The 19,997-nt window shown below is 43.9% G+C and overlaps 1 protein-coding gene and 1 long non-coding RNA gene across 2 annotated transcripts; one reads left to right on the top strand and one right to left on the bottom strand.

Annotated features, from left to right (window-relative positions):
• Positions 1-336: 336 nt before the first annotated feature.
• On the top strand, positions 337-8,220 carry LOC142601679 (uncharacterized). Its single transcript, XR_012835231.1, has 3 exons — positions 337-1,237; positions 3,189-3,292; positions 4,403-8,220. It is a non-coding gene; the product is annotated as an uncharacterized LOC142601679 (long non-coding RNA).
• Positions 8,221-9,468: 1,248 nt separating this feature from the next.
• On the bottom strand, positions 9,469-16,280 carry LSM6 (LSM6 homolog, U6 small nuclear RNA and mRNA degradation associated). Its single transcript, XM_075751252.1, has 4 exons — positions 16,151-16,280; positions 14,755-14,867; positions 11,164-11,277; positions 9,469-9,650 (listed from the first exon to the last, which is right to left on the bottom strand). Exons 2-4 carry the CDS (start codon positions 14,846-14,848, stop codon positions 9,616-9,618), a joined length of 243 nt encoding a protein of 80 aa, XP_075607367.1. The 5' UTR covers positions 14,849-14,867; positions 16,151-16,280; the 3' UTR covers positions 9,469-9,615.
• Positions 16,281-19,997: the final 3,717 nt, after the last annotated feature.

Here is a 19,997-nt window from a genome sequence, read left to right as displayed (position 1 = left end):
GCACATGGAGCCACTTCAGTAATCCACAGCATTTCACATTTTGAAGGAAATTGCTGAGGCTGGGAGGGGAGAGGCCCCGCAAGAGGATGCATTTCTTGCGAAGTCGCCCGTGGAGGGAGCGGTCAGGGAAGATTTGCTGTAAAAAATCTCATGGCATTTAGGAGGAGGAGAAGGCTCCGTACGACCACGCTCAGCACCCTCCAACATTCCCAGCCCAAATGTATGACCTGATCAACGGGGGAAACGTCTACCCTTAGACCTGCAGAGCTGCTGCAGAGAGCCCTCGTGGGGCTGGTGCCCAGCACGGATCCCCTCCCTGCCCGCAGGTGAGGAGCTGTGTCCCCGCGGGGACAGCACATGGCTGCCCCTCGCTCTGGCCTGTGGAAGCACCAGGCACCTTTTAACAGCCCACGTGTCGCAGCTCGGAGGTGCTGGGCTGCTTGCAACCACCAGACCCGTCCCTCGCCACCCAGCAGCATTTCAGCTTGTCCTTCTTGGACGGGGCTTGCTGTTGCTAACGAGACGGCAGTGATGCTGGCTTTGGAGTCAGCGTTGGAAGCTTGAGATAAACATGCAGCCATTTCGGCTAATGCCAAGATTTCTCCTTATTCTCCAATTTTTAATCCAAACAAGTACTTTTCTCAACACAGTAGAAGTTTAATATTTGGTATGTCATGTCTTTAGTACCTCTCAGCTTTGGTGGCTGGGGCAAAACACATTTCCAGATTAGCTGGAGTATTTTGTTATTCTGATTTTTCAGAATGTGCTTTCGAAAGTGAAGCTGAAGGGCAGGTGCACAGTTTTTATTCTGAGAGGTAATGAATATCATAAAGCAGGTAGTCCTGCTTTTAATGTAGCTCTTTCTAACATCATCTTTTCAACATGCAGCTTTTCCTGACTTCGATTTCATTACGCTTAGTCAACAAGTAGATGTAAATAAACCAGAGGAAACCAGAGGCTGAGGAGCTCTAGCTTACACCTCCACTCTAGCCCTTCTGAAACCTGCCAGCTGACTCGAACAAACCACTGCTGCACACGAAATAATTCATGCCCAGCCTGAAGCAGGGGGCAGACGGACGCAGTTCAACCTTCCACAGCTGAGCATTGTGCCACTCCAACCAGTTATGTGCCAGAAGATGCTTGTGGGAGTCACAGGAGCCTTTGCCCAATATCCCAGCCCCTGCAGAACTAGCGGCGGGATGCCGCCTCCTCCTCGTGGAGTCAGCCTCTGCTCTAGGTACACCTAAACCTCCCTTGCTGGATATGATTTCTTACAGAAGCTCATGAAAGTGCCCCTGAGCAGCAGCTCTTTTCCTTGGGACTTTCCCCGGCTGCGCTGCCGTTTCCCATCCCTCCCCCAGCCACTCACCTGCACCCCTCACCGCCCCGGCACGGGGAGCGGGGACGTGCTCCCCAGGGCTGCCCAGGCTGGGGCTGGCGGTGACGCCGTCGCTTACCTCGGGACACGTACGCTGCCGGGCTTGCTGCCGCCGCTGCCCTCCCGGCCTGCCAGAGACCCATCCTTTCAGGGACCTTCTTCCCTTTCTCCTCTAATGGGAAGCGCAGCAGCTGTTACTGCTAATATCCACCACCTACGGCAGCTCTCCGCCAGTGCCCAAATCCTGCCTTAATCATATTAGTTTTCCTCTTCACATCCCACCCTCTTTTTTTTTTTTTTTAAATTTCCAAGCTTCTGCAATGAAAACAAAGCAACTAGCGGGGAGGGGGGAGGGGGGCACAGCAAGCCGGGGGGGGTTGTGTGGGACACCCTGGGACTCCTTTGCAGAGGTACAGGAGGATCGGCACTCTTGCTTGCCCCGTTCCCCTCCCCACATCCCCCCCTCCCATGCAGAAGCTTCGCAAAGCAAAGCCATGTCAGCTCCCACTAGCCCGTGACCCCCGAGCAGAGTGCCCCTTCTCTCACGCTTACATGGCAGTAAAATTTTGCTAGAAAGATCGGGAAGGTGCGTCCCACACACCAGCCCTGCCAGGAGGAGCCATCAACACCCCACAAACCCACCAGAGCTGCCAGAGGGGACTAAACATCTGATACGTGTGACTGTCCCCCAGCACACGAGCTGCGTTTAAGCCCGGACTGTCACCCTTGCCCGAGCTACGCTGCAGCTGTGCCGGTGCCTGGCCACAGAGCCGATCCTGTCCCCGGGCTTCCCAGCTCCTCCTCGGATCCGCCTTGTTGCTGCAGACTGCTCTGGTGATGAGGACTCTCGGCCAGCCCTGGCCACTGTCACCAGGCTCACCCCGCTCCCTGCCAGTGGCTCCTTGCTCGCAATGCATGGAAATTAGGGTCCAATTTCTCATCGTCATTAAAGCCGCCATCAGGAGATGCTGAACACACTGCTGGCAACTTGCGGCCCCGAGTAGGGCTAGAGGAACAGAGTAACTACCGCATCAGCTGGCCGGCTTTTCTTCAGCCAGCAGACCCTTAAGAGGCAGCGGCAGATGTCCCAGGGCTACCAGGAGGGGGGCTGGCCCTGTGGTGCAGGAAAGCTAGTAAAGATGGAGGGGCAAAAGAGCGTTTGGTGCCCTTTAGTCCTCCTTCTCCTCCTCCTCAGATAAATGTGTCTGACGGCTGAATGAGTTCACACCGGTGCTTAGGCCGCTCTCCTTGCGGGGCACCACAAAGCTCTGTCCAGTCCCATGACTAACACGTAGGTGACACCACCATGTTTTTCTCTCTGCATCTCCAGCGGTGCCTCTTTCATCTGGCTTGGGGTCTGACCAGTGTGGGAGTCTGTCCGGAGTGGGCACCGTGGGTGAAACGATGCTGGGCTGGCACCGAGGTGCTGCCGCTGACAGCCCAGCTCTCATTGCTTAACCCGTTTGAGAGTACAGGAACTGGGGGTACCGGGCTCTCAGCAGGCCGCTCTCCTCTGCATCTGAAAGAGGCCTTATTTTCACTGAATTTCAGGATATAATGCACGTCTTACAGCTTTCTTTCCTTTTGTCAGTGGAAGTAGAGAGCAATTCAGGGGGAGGGAGGAGGAGCTTGCATTATTGCTTCAGTTCTTTATATACAATATATACATATTGCATATGTACTTTATATACAAAAGAGAGTACCTTTATGCTATACTAATGATAATCCTTTCCCAAAACAAACTGATCTCTTAGGGCTTTTCCTTACTAACTTATTCCTAAGCTAAACTATCCCTTGCTTATAATTCCAGCGTAATAAAGCAGCAGCTCCAGACCTCTGACAATCTGCGGGGCAAACACCAAATGTGTTGCCGCCATCCTGACACAGTGGCCAGGTCTGAAAACAGTATTCCAGGTAAGTGTGAGTCTTTGCATCATGGCATGGTGTTACAGCATTGCATGGTCTTCCTCAGCTGCTGCTGCACACTGGGCACGTTTTCATTGTACCAGCTCTGGTGAGGACCATTTCTCCACTGGCTTCCACCTGAAAAAGGGGGAAAAGCAGCAGGGGGAGAGTGCAGACCCTGCAGCAGTGTCGTCAGGTGCTCCCTGGAGCTCTGTGCAAAGATATGGGGAGAAGAGCTTCAAATGAATGAGACCCAGACCCAACCCATCTGTAAGAGCACAGGATGTACTGCCACGCTGAACCTGCTCTGCTCGGTCCCAAAGCCGGGGGCAGTCTCTGGGCAGGGCAGGATGTGCTGCCGGGGGGTGCTGTGCACAGGTTCAGCACCAGCAGCCAGCAGAGCTGCACGGTACTGCCTGGGCATAGCGTTAATTGCTGGGCTGATCTGAAATACAGCCTTACGCAGAGTTCGTCCCCGCTGCCTGCTCTCAAGCAGAGGAACTCAGTGGCTTCAAAGCCGCACTCAAACCAAATGTCAACAACCATCTCCTCCTTAGAGATGGAAAAAGCCTGTCACGGTCATTCCTGTGACACAAGCACCTACCAGCAGCCTTGTTCGAATGCCAAGCGACAGGCAGATGTGTCCAATAAGAAATACAGCCCTCTCCATAGCCTCTGGTTGCATCACCCACCAGGACAGCATTGCCTCAGCCTTCTCTGGCCAGAGCTTTGACCTGCTGGAGTCACTTGAGCTCAGCCAGGCTCTGCGTATCACTCTGATGGGGCCCAGACAGACACAAGAAGACCACGTCACTAGACAGGTTTGCCTTTTTCCTGTCATAAATTTCTTCATTAGTAGGAAGCTGGCAAGGAGAGGGGGACATAAGACGACTTACACCCTGCCTATTGTTTTCTCAGCAGCATTTGTGTAGTGGATTTCTAGAAGAAAAAAACAAACACCACAGTTGGAATTTTAAAATAGCACTAGGGAAAACTGCATGCTCTGTAATAGCTTGATAATTAACATAGACGATAAACCTTATCACTTGAAATTTCATGAACATAGTGCACAGAGATTATAAACCCAGTAACATCCCAGAAACCTTCTCCTTCTTGCAGAGTGCATCTACACCGCCACATCGTCGGGGCACAACAGGGACAGGAGACACGGAGCAGGTGCAGTGGAGATCAGTATGTAACACAGGCATGGATGTAAGCAACCCAGAGCTGACACGCAAAAGCAAGCTGGTTGCTTCATTGACAGGCTGAGAAATGCTTTGCTACTGCGAGATAATCAGGGTTATAATGAGTTAGAAGTCCTTCCTGGCCAGTTAGTGGCCACTTGAGTCCTGTGAACAAAGTGTGTGTGTGTGAGAGGGGTTGGAGGATAGCGAGCAGGTTGATCAAGTAGAGAGCTTGAAGGTGGCAACAGCTGAGTCCAGATCACAAGGAACTGATCATTAAACCAACAAAGCTGGCAGCACCATCTTCTTTAAGAATATTTCAGGTCATCTTTAAAACAAAGAGCAGTGGCCAACTGCAAGAAAAGCAGTTAAAAACCCACAGTAGGAGGAGAGCGGTAAAAATCCATGGTAGTCCCAGGGAGAGAATGGAGAGCAATGCCTACAAACTGGCATCTCAGGGTTGACCTGTGCATGTCTGTGGCTCTGTTTGGGGAAACCAGGGAAAAGAGGATGTTTCTCTGATGTCTAGTTAGGCGGAAGGTTTGCAGAAGTACTGGCAGGTCCTTCCGTTTCTATCCAGGTGACCATTCTTGCTATTCCTCTATCACGCTTAGTGAAGTGTGACAGCGGATTCAGATGTTACTGCTGGAAATGAATTGACACATATGCTTGCAGGCAACATATAGCGTGAGCCTCCTTTCCTTACAAATTCAGCCTAAAAAACCCCAAAACAACCCTTTATTTTATTTGGTAACTACTGCAACCTGGGCAGCTGTTCTGCACTAGACGAGGGGGTTAAGGGGAGAGAGAGAGAAAGAAAGATGGTGCAGGGCTCTGTCTGGATCTCAATAAGAAAGGCCCAGCAACAAATAGCTTAATGACTGCTTTAATAAGACAGAGTAAGACAAGGAATACAGACAGCAAGTAAACTGTGCATCCCTCCAGATGCTGGGCACCCCACATTCACATAGCATCGGATGGAGCCCAGGTGGATTTTCCCACGGTGTGCTGTACAGAGCAGGTGCAACCCCATCTGTGGAGAGCAGCTCTGCTTTTTCATTACGAGCGATTTTATAATTTCCTTACAGGAAAACAACCCTCTTTCTAAAGGATGCTCTCACGAGAACTTGTTGCTGCTCCGTTAGATAAAGGCAAGGCCAGGCAGGTGGTGCAATCACAGGACCGAGTGGGAGCTGCCCACGAGCTCCGCCGATATGATGAGCTGGTGGAGGTGTCCTGCGGCCAAGGGGGCCGTGCAGCCCAAGGGAGACCTACAAGCCACGTCAGGCATGCAGCCCAGCCCAGCCTGAAGCTGCTGTGTGGATCACTGGCTCCTAAACGTCAGGATGAGTACAGTAGCTCAGGAAAAGCCCCCTCCCATCTGATTTCTCAACCTTGGAGAACAGTTTGGCACAGGAACCCGAGACTTTGAAACTGCTGGCTCTGCAGCCTGTTTGCTTTCAAAACCGACACGGGGCTGGAGCCAGCCACAGGCATGGGTTGGCACATTAAAGATCAGGCATTGCTTTGGTACCATCAGTCAAACATTCAAAGGCCATCACTTTGCAAACACTTTCATGCCTTCTTGACTACCATGAACAACACAGCTGAAACCTGCAGCTGTGTGTGTGGGGCACAGCTGGTTTTCGGAGCTGGGTAAGAGCCTTCGGACTTAATGGGCAAGTTGTACCCTGAAGGGCTCTGGATACCTGTTTTGTCATTGTAACATCATGAAAAAGATGGAAAGAACTCAAATAAATAACGTTCAGAGTGGTTTGCGTTAGATTCCCTTTGAACAGGAACCAGGTGGCAACAAACTGTAAAACCGAGTGGTTATCAGTGTATATATACCTTTAAAGCCAAACTTTCCTAGCATGCTCTGCTCCCTTTATATAGGGCCACTCCAGGGCACTGCAGGCTTTAGTAGTATCCTGGCTTCTGCTTGCTGCATTGTGTGGTGAGTACTTACCTCCTTTTTCCAGACTTGCTTTCTCTAGTGTCCGTAGGATATGCTGTGCTGCTGCTCCCAGCCAGGCTTTTGTTTGAGATGTGGCTTTGTTTGTTTGTTCTCCAAAGGCAAGAAGCTTATGCTGGATGTGGGGATGTAGCAAATCTGGAGCTGCTGCTCTTTGCTCTTCATGGGGCCTGTCTGTGAACTGAATGTATGGAAGGGGATGTGATGGTGGTTGAAGGGTCTTGGTTTTCTGAAGTGATCTCATTGCACAGAAGTACTAACTATATATATGAATGCAGCTTTTGTCTTTGAAATTCAATTAATTTTTGCTTGTTAGTTTTGGATTACTTAATTTTGGGTGCATTCTCCTAAGATTAGTGATGGGTGAGTGCTTTGTAAGTTGCTCAAAGAATGTTTCATTGTCAGTTCTGACCTAGATGAGCTTGATCCATGAGTAAAACTGTTTTACGCACAGGTACTGGGGTGAGAGCATTAGGATATGGTAAATGAGGTAACATGAAGGACAGGAGCATTAGTATCTACTATAGTCTTTTGTGTGTGAAGATATATTGAATTTGTAAAAGTGTATTTCTTTCTCCTTATGGGATAAAGATCTTATGAATTAGGTTGAGTCATTTTTAAGCACAAGGGTTTGTGAAATGCCCCATTCTACTTTGATGTTTACACACATATATAACAGAATGCCTCACCTTAAAACTTAATCTTTGGATAGTGTCCCATGTGCTTTTTCTGAAAACTGGCCAGTGTCTGGTTTACTTGCAACTGGTATGTTGTTTTACAGAATGTAGTAAGTCAAAACAAAAACTACAAGTAAAATAAATCCAAGATGAATGTTTTATCCAACTCAAAACAGACTACATCCAAATATTGGACTAACTGAAGTCAAGCTTAAATGTTCACTTGATTAAAACACAGGGACTGAAAACTGAATTAAGGGGGGGGGGGGGAAACTTGTAAAATGTATATAAAGGTCAGGAATGTGGGAATTAAATGTTTAATTTCTTTAGCTACTTCTGAAATTTGAATATGAATCATAACAGCTTATCTTTAATGCAAATTTTCCTATCTACCTCACATAGTAAATAGTGACTTAATGATCTAGAATACATTAAAAAAAACCTTCAGCATGTAAACTACATAGTATTTTCTAAGTTTACAGTTTAGTATGAGATTAGACATTCTGAAGTAGATCACAACTGAAAAATGTTCTATAACTAGACTTGTAGAAACAGAACTGCAGTTAAAAAGTTAGCAATGCAAACTCTTGAGAGTAAATCCAAGTCTGTGCAAAATGTGTTGCTATAGGTGGAGGAGGGGAGGAAGTGGCAAAGGAAGGGGGGGGAACCTAACCCCATATCAAAATAAAACCACAAAGCCCAGACAGTCTCCAGGAATGAAAGCATGCAGTAACCTGCCAGCTGCATATAGATGACAAAAGAAATAAGAAACTGCATCCTCCACTTGGAGGTACATCATCTCTTTTTAAAAGAAGTCACTTAACAGAGGAGCAAGTTGGTGATTTGTATTTACATCTTGGACCCTTTTCAACCCTTGTCAAAAAATGATAAATTATTGAAGCATATTATAAAATAGCATCTCTGTGTTCTGTAGCAGCTTCTGAAGTGTTTAATGTGGAAAGGTTAACTACTGATTGCAAAATAACTTAGAATTATTCCTTGATCTAAAAAAAAAATAAAATAAAATTTGCAACTCGCATTCTCTCCCTTGGATAACTGAAATGTTACTATTCCCTGCTTGCGTTAGAGCTACTGGTACTTGGAAAGAATGGGCCAATGTTACATTCACACAATTGTCTTTTGTTCATCTGTCCACAACTAGAAGCATTTTTCTTCCTGAAAGCACTATAAATTGCCCAAAGAATAAAGCAAGACTTCAGGAAACCAGTTTTACAAAATTGGCTAAATAACCTCACCATGAGGAGCATTACCCTAACCTCTAACTTTGTCCTGAGGAACAAGAAAACACTCTGACTATCTGGCTGTTAAGTGCAGTAACACTCAGATTAAAACATATGTGAACATTGTTTTAGTTTTTTTCTTGGTTGACTGCATGTAAAAGGAGAAAAGATATCTTACAAACTAGTGGAAGTACCCATGTAAAACTGAGCTGGATTTACTCACTGGGTCTTGATTATCTGTGAGTATTGTTGCAAAATACAAACAAGTTCTGACTCTGTTGCCTGCGCAGGGGTTCCCCCTCCCTAATGCATACCCCATACTACAAGTTTAATGCGTGTGTTCTCATTTCGGGCTAACACAGAAAGGAAGAGAACATATAGATGGTGCTAGGGTGGAGGGAAGCAGATGGGACAGAGTGAACTGTCTGAAGAGTATACATATGGCCTGTTTACGAGAGCTTTTATATTCTTAGTCTGTTTCCAAGAGTAGCTTTAGATATTAGTTAAAATAGCTTTTTATTGAAGTCCACTGTGTTTGGTAGAGAAAAAAGGTAATGGCAGGCTGAGGTAGGGTGGGATGTACAGAGGCAGGAGGTGAAGCAGCTACCAGCTGTGCTGGCATACCAACTGAGAGCTCTTCACCTGTGACTGATTTCCTCAGCTGGCACAGAGCTTTCTGTTCACCCTTAGGGCTTTTCTTCCATTTGATTAAATTCTTTCCCTACCCCTAATTGTTGAAGTGTCACTGTTACATCCCTTGATTCAATCCACAATTCAAGATTTTTTTGGACTGCTGAACTTTTTACCTGAGGGCTCTTATTAGATTGGCATTTAAAGCTAACCCTGTGTTTTCCAAAAGGGACAGGTCACTGTCACCAAAACATTAGCATTTTCCTTCCCAACATCAGTTAAACTATTGTTTTGCCATCAATACAAGGCTGTGATTTGCAATTACTCCATGCCTACTTACCTTCCATCAGTATTTCTACAACTGTTAGTATAATTAAATGATCTGTTACTTTGAATTAGTCTTGCAGCATTATTACATGCTTCTTTTTTTATTTTTTTTCTGTACAGTGGAACAAAGCAATGCTTTGAAACAAAACTATTCAGGAAGTTTACACTGGTTTACATTTATTAAACAAAATAAATTTAAACACTTGTGCATTTCTCCTGTGGATTATTAACTACAAATCAAATAGGGCTCATCACTTGAAGAGGTTCACAAGTACAAAACAGCCTCCTTCTGGCATCTTCACATCCTCCTCTTCTGTGTGCTTATGTACAATACTGTGAAAAGGAGAAAGCGGCACACGTAAGAGGGCCCTGGTAAACAATGTGCAGAAGCCTGTTGATTTAAAACATCTTATTTCCATGGCTTGCAAAACAACAGTGTAATGAATCCCACTTGGCATGAACAAAGTCAGGAAACACTGAAGTCCAGGTTTTGAGAAAGCTATCAAATTTACACATTATGTATTACTTTGGTTCAGTATTTATTATATTTATAGCCAAGCTATGTTCCAGGAGATGCAGGCTGAACAGAGGGAGGATAAAGCCAGCTACCCTGCACCATTACTGAGGGGAGCATGAGAGAGTTTCCAAGCAGCAGAATTACAGGTGTCAGGTACTAGTGCTACAATCTTTCAACAAATGATGGAAATAGCAAGCACTTAAGGCAAAGCTAACCATTACCTATGAAGCAGCAGATATCTTCCACCTGCTTGGCTAGTGATATTCCCAGAATGGATCCAGGCACATTAAACTGCATCATGCTCCTAAACCTAGGATGTCTTAAGTTCTCTGCTCAGCCTGTTCTTCAGCCTCCTGCCTCTCACTCGTTTGTTTTAACTTTTATAATATATTCTTATTTCCACAATTGATTTTCCAGCTGCGATGTCACTGCACTTGTTAGCACAATAATCCAAATTCATTGCAAAAAGCATTTGGCCTTATTCAAGGATTATTTCTCTGCCCAAAACACACTCTCACACTGGTGCCACATTCTCTTTGACTTCGCAACATGGGATTCGGTTCTTGTTTCTTTTTGTTCACTCCCTCACTTCCTCCATTTTCTTCAAGTAACTTGGTCACTCTGCTTCATTTACCTTCTCTACAAGTCTCTTCGCATCTGACTTGTGAACTTTTTCTATTTTTTAGATATTCTTCTCCCTGGCATGTCCTGTTATTACAGCCTAACTGATAACCACAGAGTCATTTCAGGAGCCTGGGATTGTCCTTGAAGTGCACAAAAATCCTCCTACTGCACAAAGGCTCAATAGTAAAGTACAAGTGATTTTCTTGACTGGTGGTGAAATCTTTACTCATGAAGATGAAAATAGCCTCCAGTACTAATGAACCTCCAGTATTCATTCAGGTCTAGACAATTGCATCACAAGAAAATATTAGTGTCATCAATATCTGTACTGTATCACAAATTTATGCACTAGTTTGCCTAGCAAAACACAGAAATTTCTATAGAGCAGAGGCCATCTAAGCGGGCAGTGAGTGCAAAAGAGTAAACCTGTCAAATGACAGGAAATAAGCTCTAAGGCAGGCTAGAAAAGAGCATGCTTCTCTAAATGAACTTCAAGATCAGAGGCAAAAAGGGCCACAGGAATGCAGAAAAGCACAGACACTGAAAAGTGAAACTGTAAAAAGTAAATATGTTAAGGTTTCCAAGAAAGCCTAAGAGTAATATTCTTGCAGGCAGCTTGCTTACACCTCAGCCACTCCTCAAATTCAGAAGTAAATATCAAACCACAATTTTCTGCTGAGCAATAACATAAGGAGGAGTAGTTACCGTTATTTCCTCGGATAAATGCATCCCCGTACTTGTTCTTTAGTTGTCCATTTACATATTCTTCAGTCTGTTCCAGAGCTATATTCATATACCCATCCAGGCAAGCCAGGACCCCTGCAGACAATGACAGCTTAAAAGTGAATCAGCTTAAACTTATTTTAAAATAAACAAAAATGCATTGTGTTTGAATGGTACTGAAAAAACTGTATCTTCATAAAAAACCCTAAAAGCCCAAGCTTGGCCAGATGAGTCAGTAGATCAGAGTATTCACCAAAGAATTAAGCTGGGAGCGAGGAACTCCAGGCATTCTAGTAGCAACTTTATCAGTTGATGTAAGGGGGGGGGGGCGGGGGGAAGAAGTCATTAAGGTGTGACTTTCAAAACATTGACAATTTCCACTTTGAAAGTTTAAGTTGTCCCTTCTCACTTGTGTTTTAAGCCACACACCTGAAAAGAACCTGTGACATTAAGTGTAACTGCATAACTTAAGGACAAGGCTATGTAAATTGAGTTTTCATAGCTGAAAAACAACCTTTTTAATACAGGGCACCATACACGCTTTTTCATATTTATCTTCATGCTAACAGATCTAGAAGAACATTGACTGCAAGTCTCTGTTTTGATGTAAACAAAATTCTACATAACTTTCAACAGGTAAAGAGTTTTCAAACAACACTGAAATCTTCCTGTAAAAACAAAATTACCCTGTTTAATGCAACTCAAGAAAAAAAATCTCTGCCATTTGTAATATTAGATGTTATTTTGATCAGGATAATATGTATTTGAGTAGCACTGATTTTAGACAAGTACTTATGTTCTCGTTTCTCATAGCCCCTGTTGAAGGCTGTACCTTGTTCAGACAGTACCTCCAATGTGCTGGCAGCACGATGGCATTTTTTCATTCAAATAAATCTTTGGTGTCTATACCCGCCCTTACGATCAGAACCATGGCTGTCTACAAATTTAACTTGCCTGGCCAACAGACAGATTATTCATGTAAGGAACTGAATGCGGGGATTAACAGATGTAAAGAATTGCTCAGATAATGCAATCTGATTTATTAATTGTGCATACAAAACAACTTGTAAAAAGCTGTATTAATTATCTCCATCTTGCGTGTGTGTTTTCCTGACTTTATCCTTGCACACACAGACAATACTACTAAACCAATTTTTTCTTTTGTTTGGAAAACATCTAATTATTTATCTGGCATTAAAACTCAAAATACAGTGTATTGGCTGTACTCGGGGAGGGGGAGAAAACTCCATTCTGAGAATCCTCCTCTAGGACATGTTCTCATTTTTCAGAAGTGTTACTGTAACATCTTCCATTAAATAATTAGGAATTCAAGTTCTCCTGCCAACTAGTAATGGTTTGAGGATTATTATTTTCCTTTATGTTTTTCTTTCCTCTGTTTCTACACAAATAGGAAAAAGTGCTCACAAAGTGCTACTAAATGCACCAAAACCCCCAAACCAAACAAAAGGCAGAACTCTTTTTCACTCCAGTAATCCCAAGTGTTCCACCTAACAGTAGAAAACAAAAAAAGTTTGTCCAAAATTAAAATTGGACTGTGTGGGGTTTTCTTAAGGTACCACTCAGTAGGCCATAAACGCAGTATTTTCAAACTCTTGTTCCTAGAGTGCATTCATGGTTGTTTCATTCTCTTCCTCTTTATGTTTACTCTCAGTCTACTAATGGCATTAAATATTGTCACTGCCCATCCTGGCTAGTATTTTATCTGGTTTATCTATATGTAGAGATGTTTTAATGTACATATCCATCTCTACACGTAGAAATCACACATATTAATTTATCACTCGTTACCTTCTCGGGGCTTCTTCCCTTAGACATGTGCAGCACTTGGCAGCAAATCAAGAGATTTTATGGTTACAGATCAACACTTGTATTAGGCCATGTTTGTGTGTATTGTGGCTCAGAGGATGGAGGTACAGACATAAAATTAGCAACACAGCCTAGAGGAAGAATCTAGACGAATCTGCAACAAAAGCCTGAGATACTGTCTCTCTTAATGTTTAGCTTTTACAAATGTTGGTCAAATTTCTGCAGAAAACAAACTGAGTGCTGATTTTTCAAATGAGAATAGTATACAGGTTTTTAACCGCAGGATCACATTGAGTGGGAAGGAAGGAGAGCAGTGGGAAATAAGGAAGGGAGGGGGAAAAAAATCCAGTAAAAACCAAGAGTTTTCAAAGGAACTGGTAGGTCTGATTGTAGGCATGTTAAACTAGCTTTGAGGGGAAAGTTGAGTAATTTATCTGTAGCAGTTACAATTGGATCTTACCGAGCAGAACGTACCAGTGTTCTCAAAGAAAATAGAAAGTGCATCCAAAAACCAAATCTGGTTTGGCCCTGGCTTGCGTGTACCTTTTAGGTAAATGATGACTTGCTTTAATTGACTTTAATGAACTGTTGTTACATTCTCCTATAAGAAAGAATTTACCAGAGGCCAAAGACCTCTGAAGTGAAGTTTTTAAGCCACCAATGCCACCTGAAGTGTTCAATGTGGTTCTCAAAAAAAAAAAAAAAAAAGACAGATTACAAATTTTCTCAGCTGAGAGACACTAAAGAAGAACAGGAAGGATAAAAAGGCACTGCTTGCTCTCAGTGAACAATATCAATTTCAAACTGTCATAATACAAAGATTCCTTGTCACAGCACAAACAAGTCTCAAGTGCCAAGCTAAGCTAATTGAATTAAAACTATCTGTAGCAGGACCATAATGTTTAAATCATTTCAGAATAAAATGTCTAAGTTGTGCACAATAGGAGATACATGACAGTTTTAATTAAGTTTGGATACTACTTAAAAAACTGGGCAGGCCTATAGTCTTATCCTAATGGTAGTAGGACCAGGACATTTCACTGAACAGAGAAGTTTAATTTACCGGTTTAAAAACCCCTGTAATCCCACAGTGCAAGAACGTACACAGGCTGAAGAGTTCTGGAATAAAACTGCTGGACTGTGTTAAAATGAACTGGGCACATAGCAGCAAAAGTAACACCAAGCTTTCTCCTGTATCTCTGAGTCTTGATCTAACATGTGTCTAGGCAGTTGTTTAATCAAGAATGAAAATAACTCTTTCATTCCTCGTGTAAGAGTAGGCTTATGACTGATGGCATAGTTTACTGTTTGAAGCTTTTCTGGACCAAGGTGTATACTAGGATTTGGAGAACAGGAATGTGAAGAAAAGGGTAGTTCCAACAAGGGTTGCCATCCAAGCACTGAAAAGGGGACTGTCTGGCCATTTCAGGAATTGGAATTCCAGCTAATCTTTACAAATATCAGTTTAGAAACTCAGAATCATCCTGAGATTCCAGTCTAACCATCTGTAACTAAGGACACTAATGATTTAGATGAGTAATTTTAATCTCTAAATCCACCGTTAACATCCTTTTCATCAGTTTCTCCAGAGCTGATTTTCTATTTTTAATGTCACCATTCTGAGATCTATATTCCCATACTCCAAGATTCTGGATCACACTGTTTTGCTTTTCAAAAGCAATGCATCTGTTCTAGTCTCCCCCAACAGTGATTTTACTCTGTGTGAGAGACAGATGGGGAACTTACCTCGATAATCAACTCCAGAATTTAATTTTACGACAACTGGCCTTCCGATGATTTGTTTTAGAAAGTCACTAGGGGTTTGCTTCCGCAGACTCATCTTGATCTTCTCTGGTAAGCTGGGAAGAGAAGTAAAACATTTGGATAAGCAACATGCTCACATATGTTCTTTAAACAGTCTGTAGAGACAGGCAGTCCCCTGATGCTTAATACTTTCAGCAGGAGAAAATATCAAAAGGGATAAAAGCAAAACCTTAAGGGCAGAGGTGGAGAGACAGAGCTCCTAGAGCCAAAGCATTAAACTTTCCCTCTGGCATTTTTAAACTTCTGAAAATTATTAATAACAATCCTTGTTTGTCATGCTGTGTATCTTGTAAACTCCCCACAGAGCCAAAGGCCTCATCTTCTCTGTAACACCTTTTGCTAGAACGGTTTTACTAAAATTAGAGAGCTAGGTCATAGTAAGTGGTTCATATCTTTAGGGGGTGGGGGGAGAAGCCAGTACATCCTCTGTACACAGAAGTCTGTGCTAGAACAGCAGGAGAAGGACTTTTGATCTCAGCTCACAAATATGAGCAAAGAATAAATTTGAAAGGATGCTTTCAAATGCATCACTTAACTTAGACTAAATTTAGATTTATGGCTTGTGATTAAGTTGTACAGAGACCTGAAAAGATGCTGTGATTTAAAAATTCATGGTGCGGCACACACCCAGTTTGGTATGAGATCTCCCTCAGTTAGTATTGCTTAACTTCTGCCTTTATGTCACTTTGTCTAAGTAACAGCTGTTCTGGATTTTAAGTCAATGGTACGCCCAGCACAGTGTCAACTTTTTGTTGCTTGCTTTCTGTGGCAAACTGCAATAAGCTATTCCAGCCGTGCAAGGATCGTCACTGGGTTTGCTATCAACACACAATGTCACCTGCGATGCTGGCACCGTAACGCTCGGCAGTGTAGCACGTCATAGCCTGGAAAACAAGCGCGTTCTGAACGGCAGGTTCCACCCCGCCCCCGCCCGCCTCGGGCGGCTCCCCCGCCCTCCCGAAGGCAAACACGGTCGGGTTTTACGTGCCGCTGCCACAGCTGCGTGCTCAAAACCAACCGAAAGGGCGCGAAACGTGTTTTTACAAACGTCCCTGACAGAAAACCCTGATGTAATGTGAAGCTTTACTGCCGCTTGCTTCAAAAACAGAAAAAAGCAGAAGCAACGGCTGCAACAGACGCCAGTAACGGCCACCTCCGCGCCTGCCGCACGCGGCAGGGGAGTGCACATACCACACAGGAGCCCCCCGCCCACGTAACCGGGCAGCCCCTGCTTCCCTCCCCGCGGCCCGGGGGTGGCGGGCCCGGTGCCGCTGGGGGCCCCGCCACGGGCCGCGACCCGGGCCCGCCCCTCACTCACCCGCCGCCGCTTCCTGCGCCCCTTCCCGGCGCTGGCCGCGCTCGCGCCCAATCACCACCGCCCCGCTACGGCGCGGCGGCAGGGACAAACCGCGCCGGGCGTGAGAACGCGCGGGGCGGGGCCGGGTCTGTGGGCGGGCAGGTGCCCGCCCTCAGCCCGGGCTGTGCGGGGCCGCGGGGCCGGGTTCCCGCCGGCGGCGAGTCACGGCGCCGCCGCTCCCGGGCGGCGTTTCCCACCCGAGTCTGTGATTTTGGGAGGGATCCTCCATCCTCGCTCGCTGGCGCGGGGCCCTCGGTCTGCGAAAGGCCGGGAGCCTAAAAGCGCTATTGATTTCTCGTCGAACTCCCCAAAAGCCATCAGGCTGTGCTGCGAGGGGTCACCCCCGGGACCCGCGGGCTCTGCATTAGCTAAACTCCGATTTCGTCATGGAGATGCGTTTTTTTTTTAAGGCTTGCGTACACTTACACTGAAAATAATGTTGCATCAATTTCTTACGGAAAATTTATATGATCCAGCATATAATTATATTCTAGTGTAACGAGTTCCTATTAATTCCACAATGATCTTGTCTTACATGGGCCTTACTGGAGACATAAGTGAGCACCTCGCAGCTGGCAGTGTAGATGTCCGCACCAGAGCTAGATAGGAAAGTGTTCCTCAGTTCGTTTTACAGATAAATTAGTTAATGTAGAAGCTAAGAGATTTTTTTTCAAATGTCACCTGGAAAGAACATGGCACAAGAAGAAGCTGAACTTTTGTCATCTACTTCTCCCCATCTTCTCCCCCATCTTTTCCCCTTTCCCTCAGTTATCCCCCAGCTATAATGTCTGGAAAATACCTTTTTTTTTTTTTTTTTTTTTTTTTAAGGGATTTAGTACCGTGACAGCAGTTAATCAGCTGTGAGAGCTTCTGGACTGGATTTTTTTTTTATTCTTCTATTATTGATTTAATATTTTGGTGAAACTCTTAATTCTTGTGATACAAAGAAAATGTACTATGGCTTTTCAGAACACAAATTTGTATTCTCTCTTCCCTCCGGAGTTGTTTATCTTCTTTTTTTGAACACTTATCCAGTAACTTTTTTTTTTTTTCCCCCAAAAGCTTAGACTAAAAGATTTTAAGAGGTGAGGTCTGCAAACCCGACCAAGTTCACCTGACTGTCCCAAAGTTCAAGCACAGGCACAGCCAGGAAAGCTGTGCCCATGTTTCCAGGCAACCGTCATGTTAATCAGGAACATCCAACTGTGCTTGATTATATCTAGTACTTGAAGCAGAAAAGGAAAGTAAAATAGTTACTCTGGGGAGCAGGCTTGCAAAGTTTTATTTGGCTGCCTGGCTTCACTGTGTAATATTTTGATAAGGGTTTCATTGTTACCGATCTCCATGATAAAAACTGAGCAAATAGTTTGGGTTTTTTTTTTTTTCATGCTCGGGCTGGTAAATTTTCATGACAATTTTGCAAATCTAACTAGGATCATTTTATGGTTTGGGAGACTTCCTCTTTGGTTTATTTATTATGAGTTTGTCTTTATAGCTTGTATTTCTTTTTCTTGCTAGCCATCAGAGCCTGCTGAGTTATTCTGCCTTCTGCTCAATAGGCTGCTTTCTAGCTAGCTTAGGCATATATTTAGTTACAGTTTCTATGTGTGTGGACGCTTGGGTGGTTTGGTGTCAGTCAACAAAATCCTTCTACTTTCCTGCTTCATACCCTATTAACCTCACAAACACATCTATTTTGAATCACGGGCATTGAGATGGTCAAGGTTTGTATCCTTAGCTCCCTTCTTTCATGGCTTGAGACCAAGTCATGACCCCAAACCCTAGGTAATTTTCCTTGGTTTGCCATAAGTCTCGGAGCAGTCTCACATGCTGTTCCTAGTGGTAAATGAACCTTCATGCAGGAAGGCATATGTTGCTGAGCACTTTGGTGTAGCGTGATTTGCACCTGGGAAGACAATTCCCATCTTGTACATTCAGGAAGATTATGTCATCACATCTGTTATTAGGCAACCCAAAGAACGTGTTTTTTCCTGAGTGACAAAACCCCAATGACCTCAGGAAGGTGGTCTTCAAAGGATTTAAGTAATCCACATTCAGTGGACTCCTTAAAGATTTCAAAGCTTCAAGAGTGAAAATAAAATTAAGATGTAATTGGCTAATGATTCTCTTTTGTTTGTTTATCATCTAGATGAAAAAGGATTTTGATCTAAAACATCACATACCTTCCTATCAGAAGATTCTTTTAAATACTGCATTGCTTTATCCTTTCATAGTGTACTATGAGAGAGCTTTTTCAGCTGTATAACTCATGGAAATCAGGGAGATGCTGCCCTTGTGTTTTAATCAAGATGAACTTGAAAGGTGAACATTGTAAGTGGTAGAAATTATTTATAATTTGGTAATAAAAGTTTATGTCTAACATTCCAAATTTCATACATCTGCTATGTGCTGGCCTTGAGATATAGAACAATTGCAATTGCCTTTACATTTGGCCTTAGATGAAAGGTCATAAATTACAATGATAGAGTTCGCAGTCGTTCCCAGCTCACAAAATTTCCATATTAACATCTTCACCTCAAACATAAATGGTTACAAAGTTACAAAGAAAAGAGTTGTGTTGGCCTTTGTCAACTGAACTTAATGATTGAAGTAGGTGGATCGTGTACTATTGCTAACTCTTAAACATAAAGCATCGCAGAATCCTTGTTCAGAGGACCTAATTAAAACTTTACAGTTAACTTTAAAAATGAAATGGGATTTGACAGTCTTTCTCTCTCTTTAATGCAATAAAAAACACTTCAAAGTTAGGAAGGTTTTTCTCTCCCAGCTACTTGAAATAAAAGTATTTCCATAGAGCGAGGTGGCTATATAAAACAGAATGTGTTAAAAGGAGTGTCCAATTTTTCTATTTCTTGTGAAGTGCATGCCATTTATGTAAGTTAAATGCAGAAGAACAACAATCCGGATGACAAAAGAATGTCTGTGGCAGTTTTTGAATTCAGCCTAAATAATCCCTGGCTACAACCAGTAGATAAAAAAAAGGGGAGGTATTAAACAGTCCTCACCTGAAAATTGTGTCAGAGAGGACAAACTCATTCTGGCCATCATCACAGCATACCCCATGATTTTAACAATCAACTTTGATGCCTTCTTAGATTAGAAAGAAAAAAAAAAGGAAAAAAAATTTTGAAAATTATGCAATAAAGAGGCCAAGAACGAGTTCCAAATCCAGGGAAACTTTTCTTGTTCAGACCCTCTGAGAGTGTAGGAGCAGAAGGAGATGTCAGCCTCCGTGAAATAGTGTAGAGGTGGAGAAGCTCTGCAGTTCAAGGTTAGCACTGTTATTTCAGGGCTTCCTGAGGGCCCTAAAGTAAACACAGTATTACATTTCTGGAGTTTAGAGGTGGAAGGTGAGATTCTGCTCCCACTGAAGTTTTGCTAATTACTTCTCTGTACTAAGGATGCCTCCTTAGTGGAGGATGCCTCAATGAATTATTGAAAATATTGAAAATACACTTGAAAGCTCAAAACAAATCCATCCCGATGAGCTGGTATCAAAAATATATCACTGGCCTGATCCAAAACTCCTCCAGCGGATTCAGGATAAGATTCTTAGGCTGCAGATCCTTTCCATCCACTTTGGATCAAGAAAGCACCATACATGCTTTCTCCACAGCTGTCCACAGGATTTCTAAGGGAGAACCTCATGACAAGAAAAAAGCTTTTGCAACCGGAGTGGTTTGTCTGCTTCTCAGTCCTGACACAACTCCTGTGCCAGAAGAGTGGGGATTAGCTTCCCCCTCACTGCTGTGGACCCCCAGGCTGTTGTCTGAGAGCAAGCTAACGG

This window comes from Balearica regulorum, chromosome 4 (assembly GCF_011004875.1).
Source record: "Balearica regulorum gibbericeps isolate bBalReg1 chromosome 4, bBalReg1.pri, whole genome shotgun sequence".
Classification (NCBI taxonomy): domain Eukaryota; kingdom Metazoa; phylum Chordata; class Aves; order Gruiformes; family Gruidae; genus Balearica; species Balearica regulorum.
This window is presented reverse-complemented; position numbering and strand designations above follow the sequence as displayed.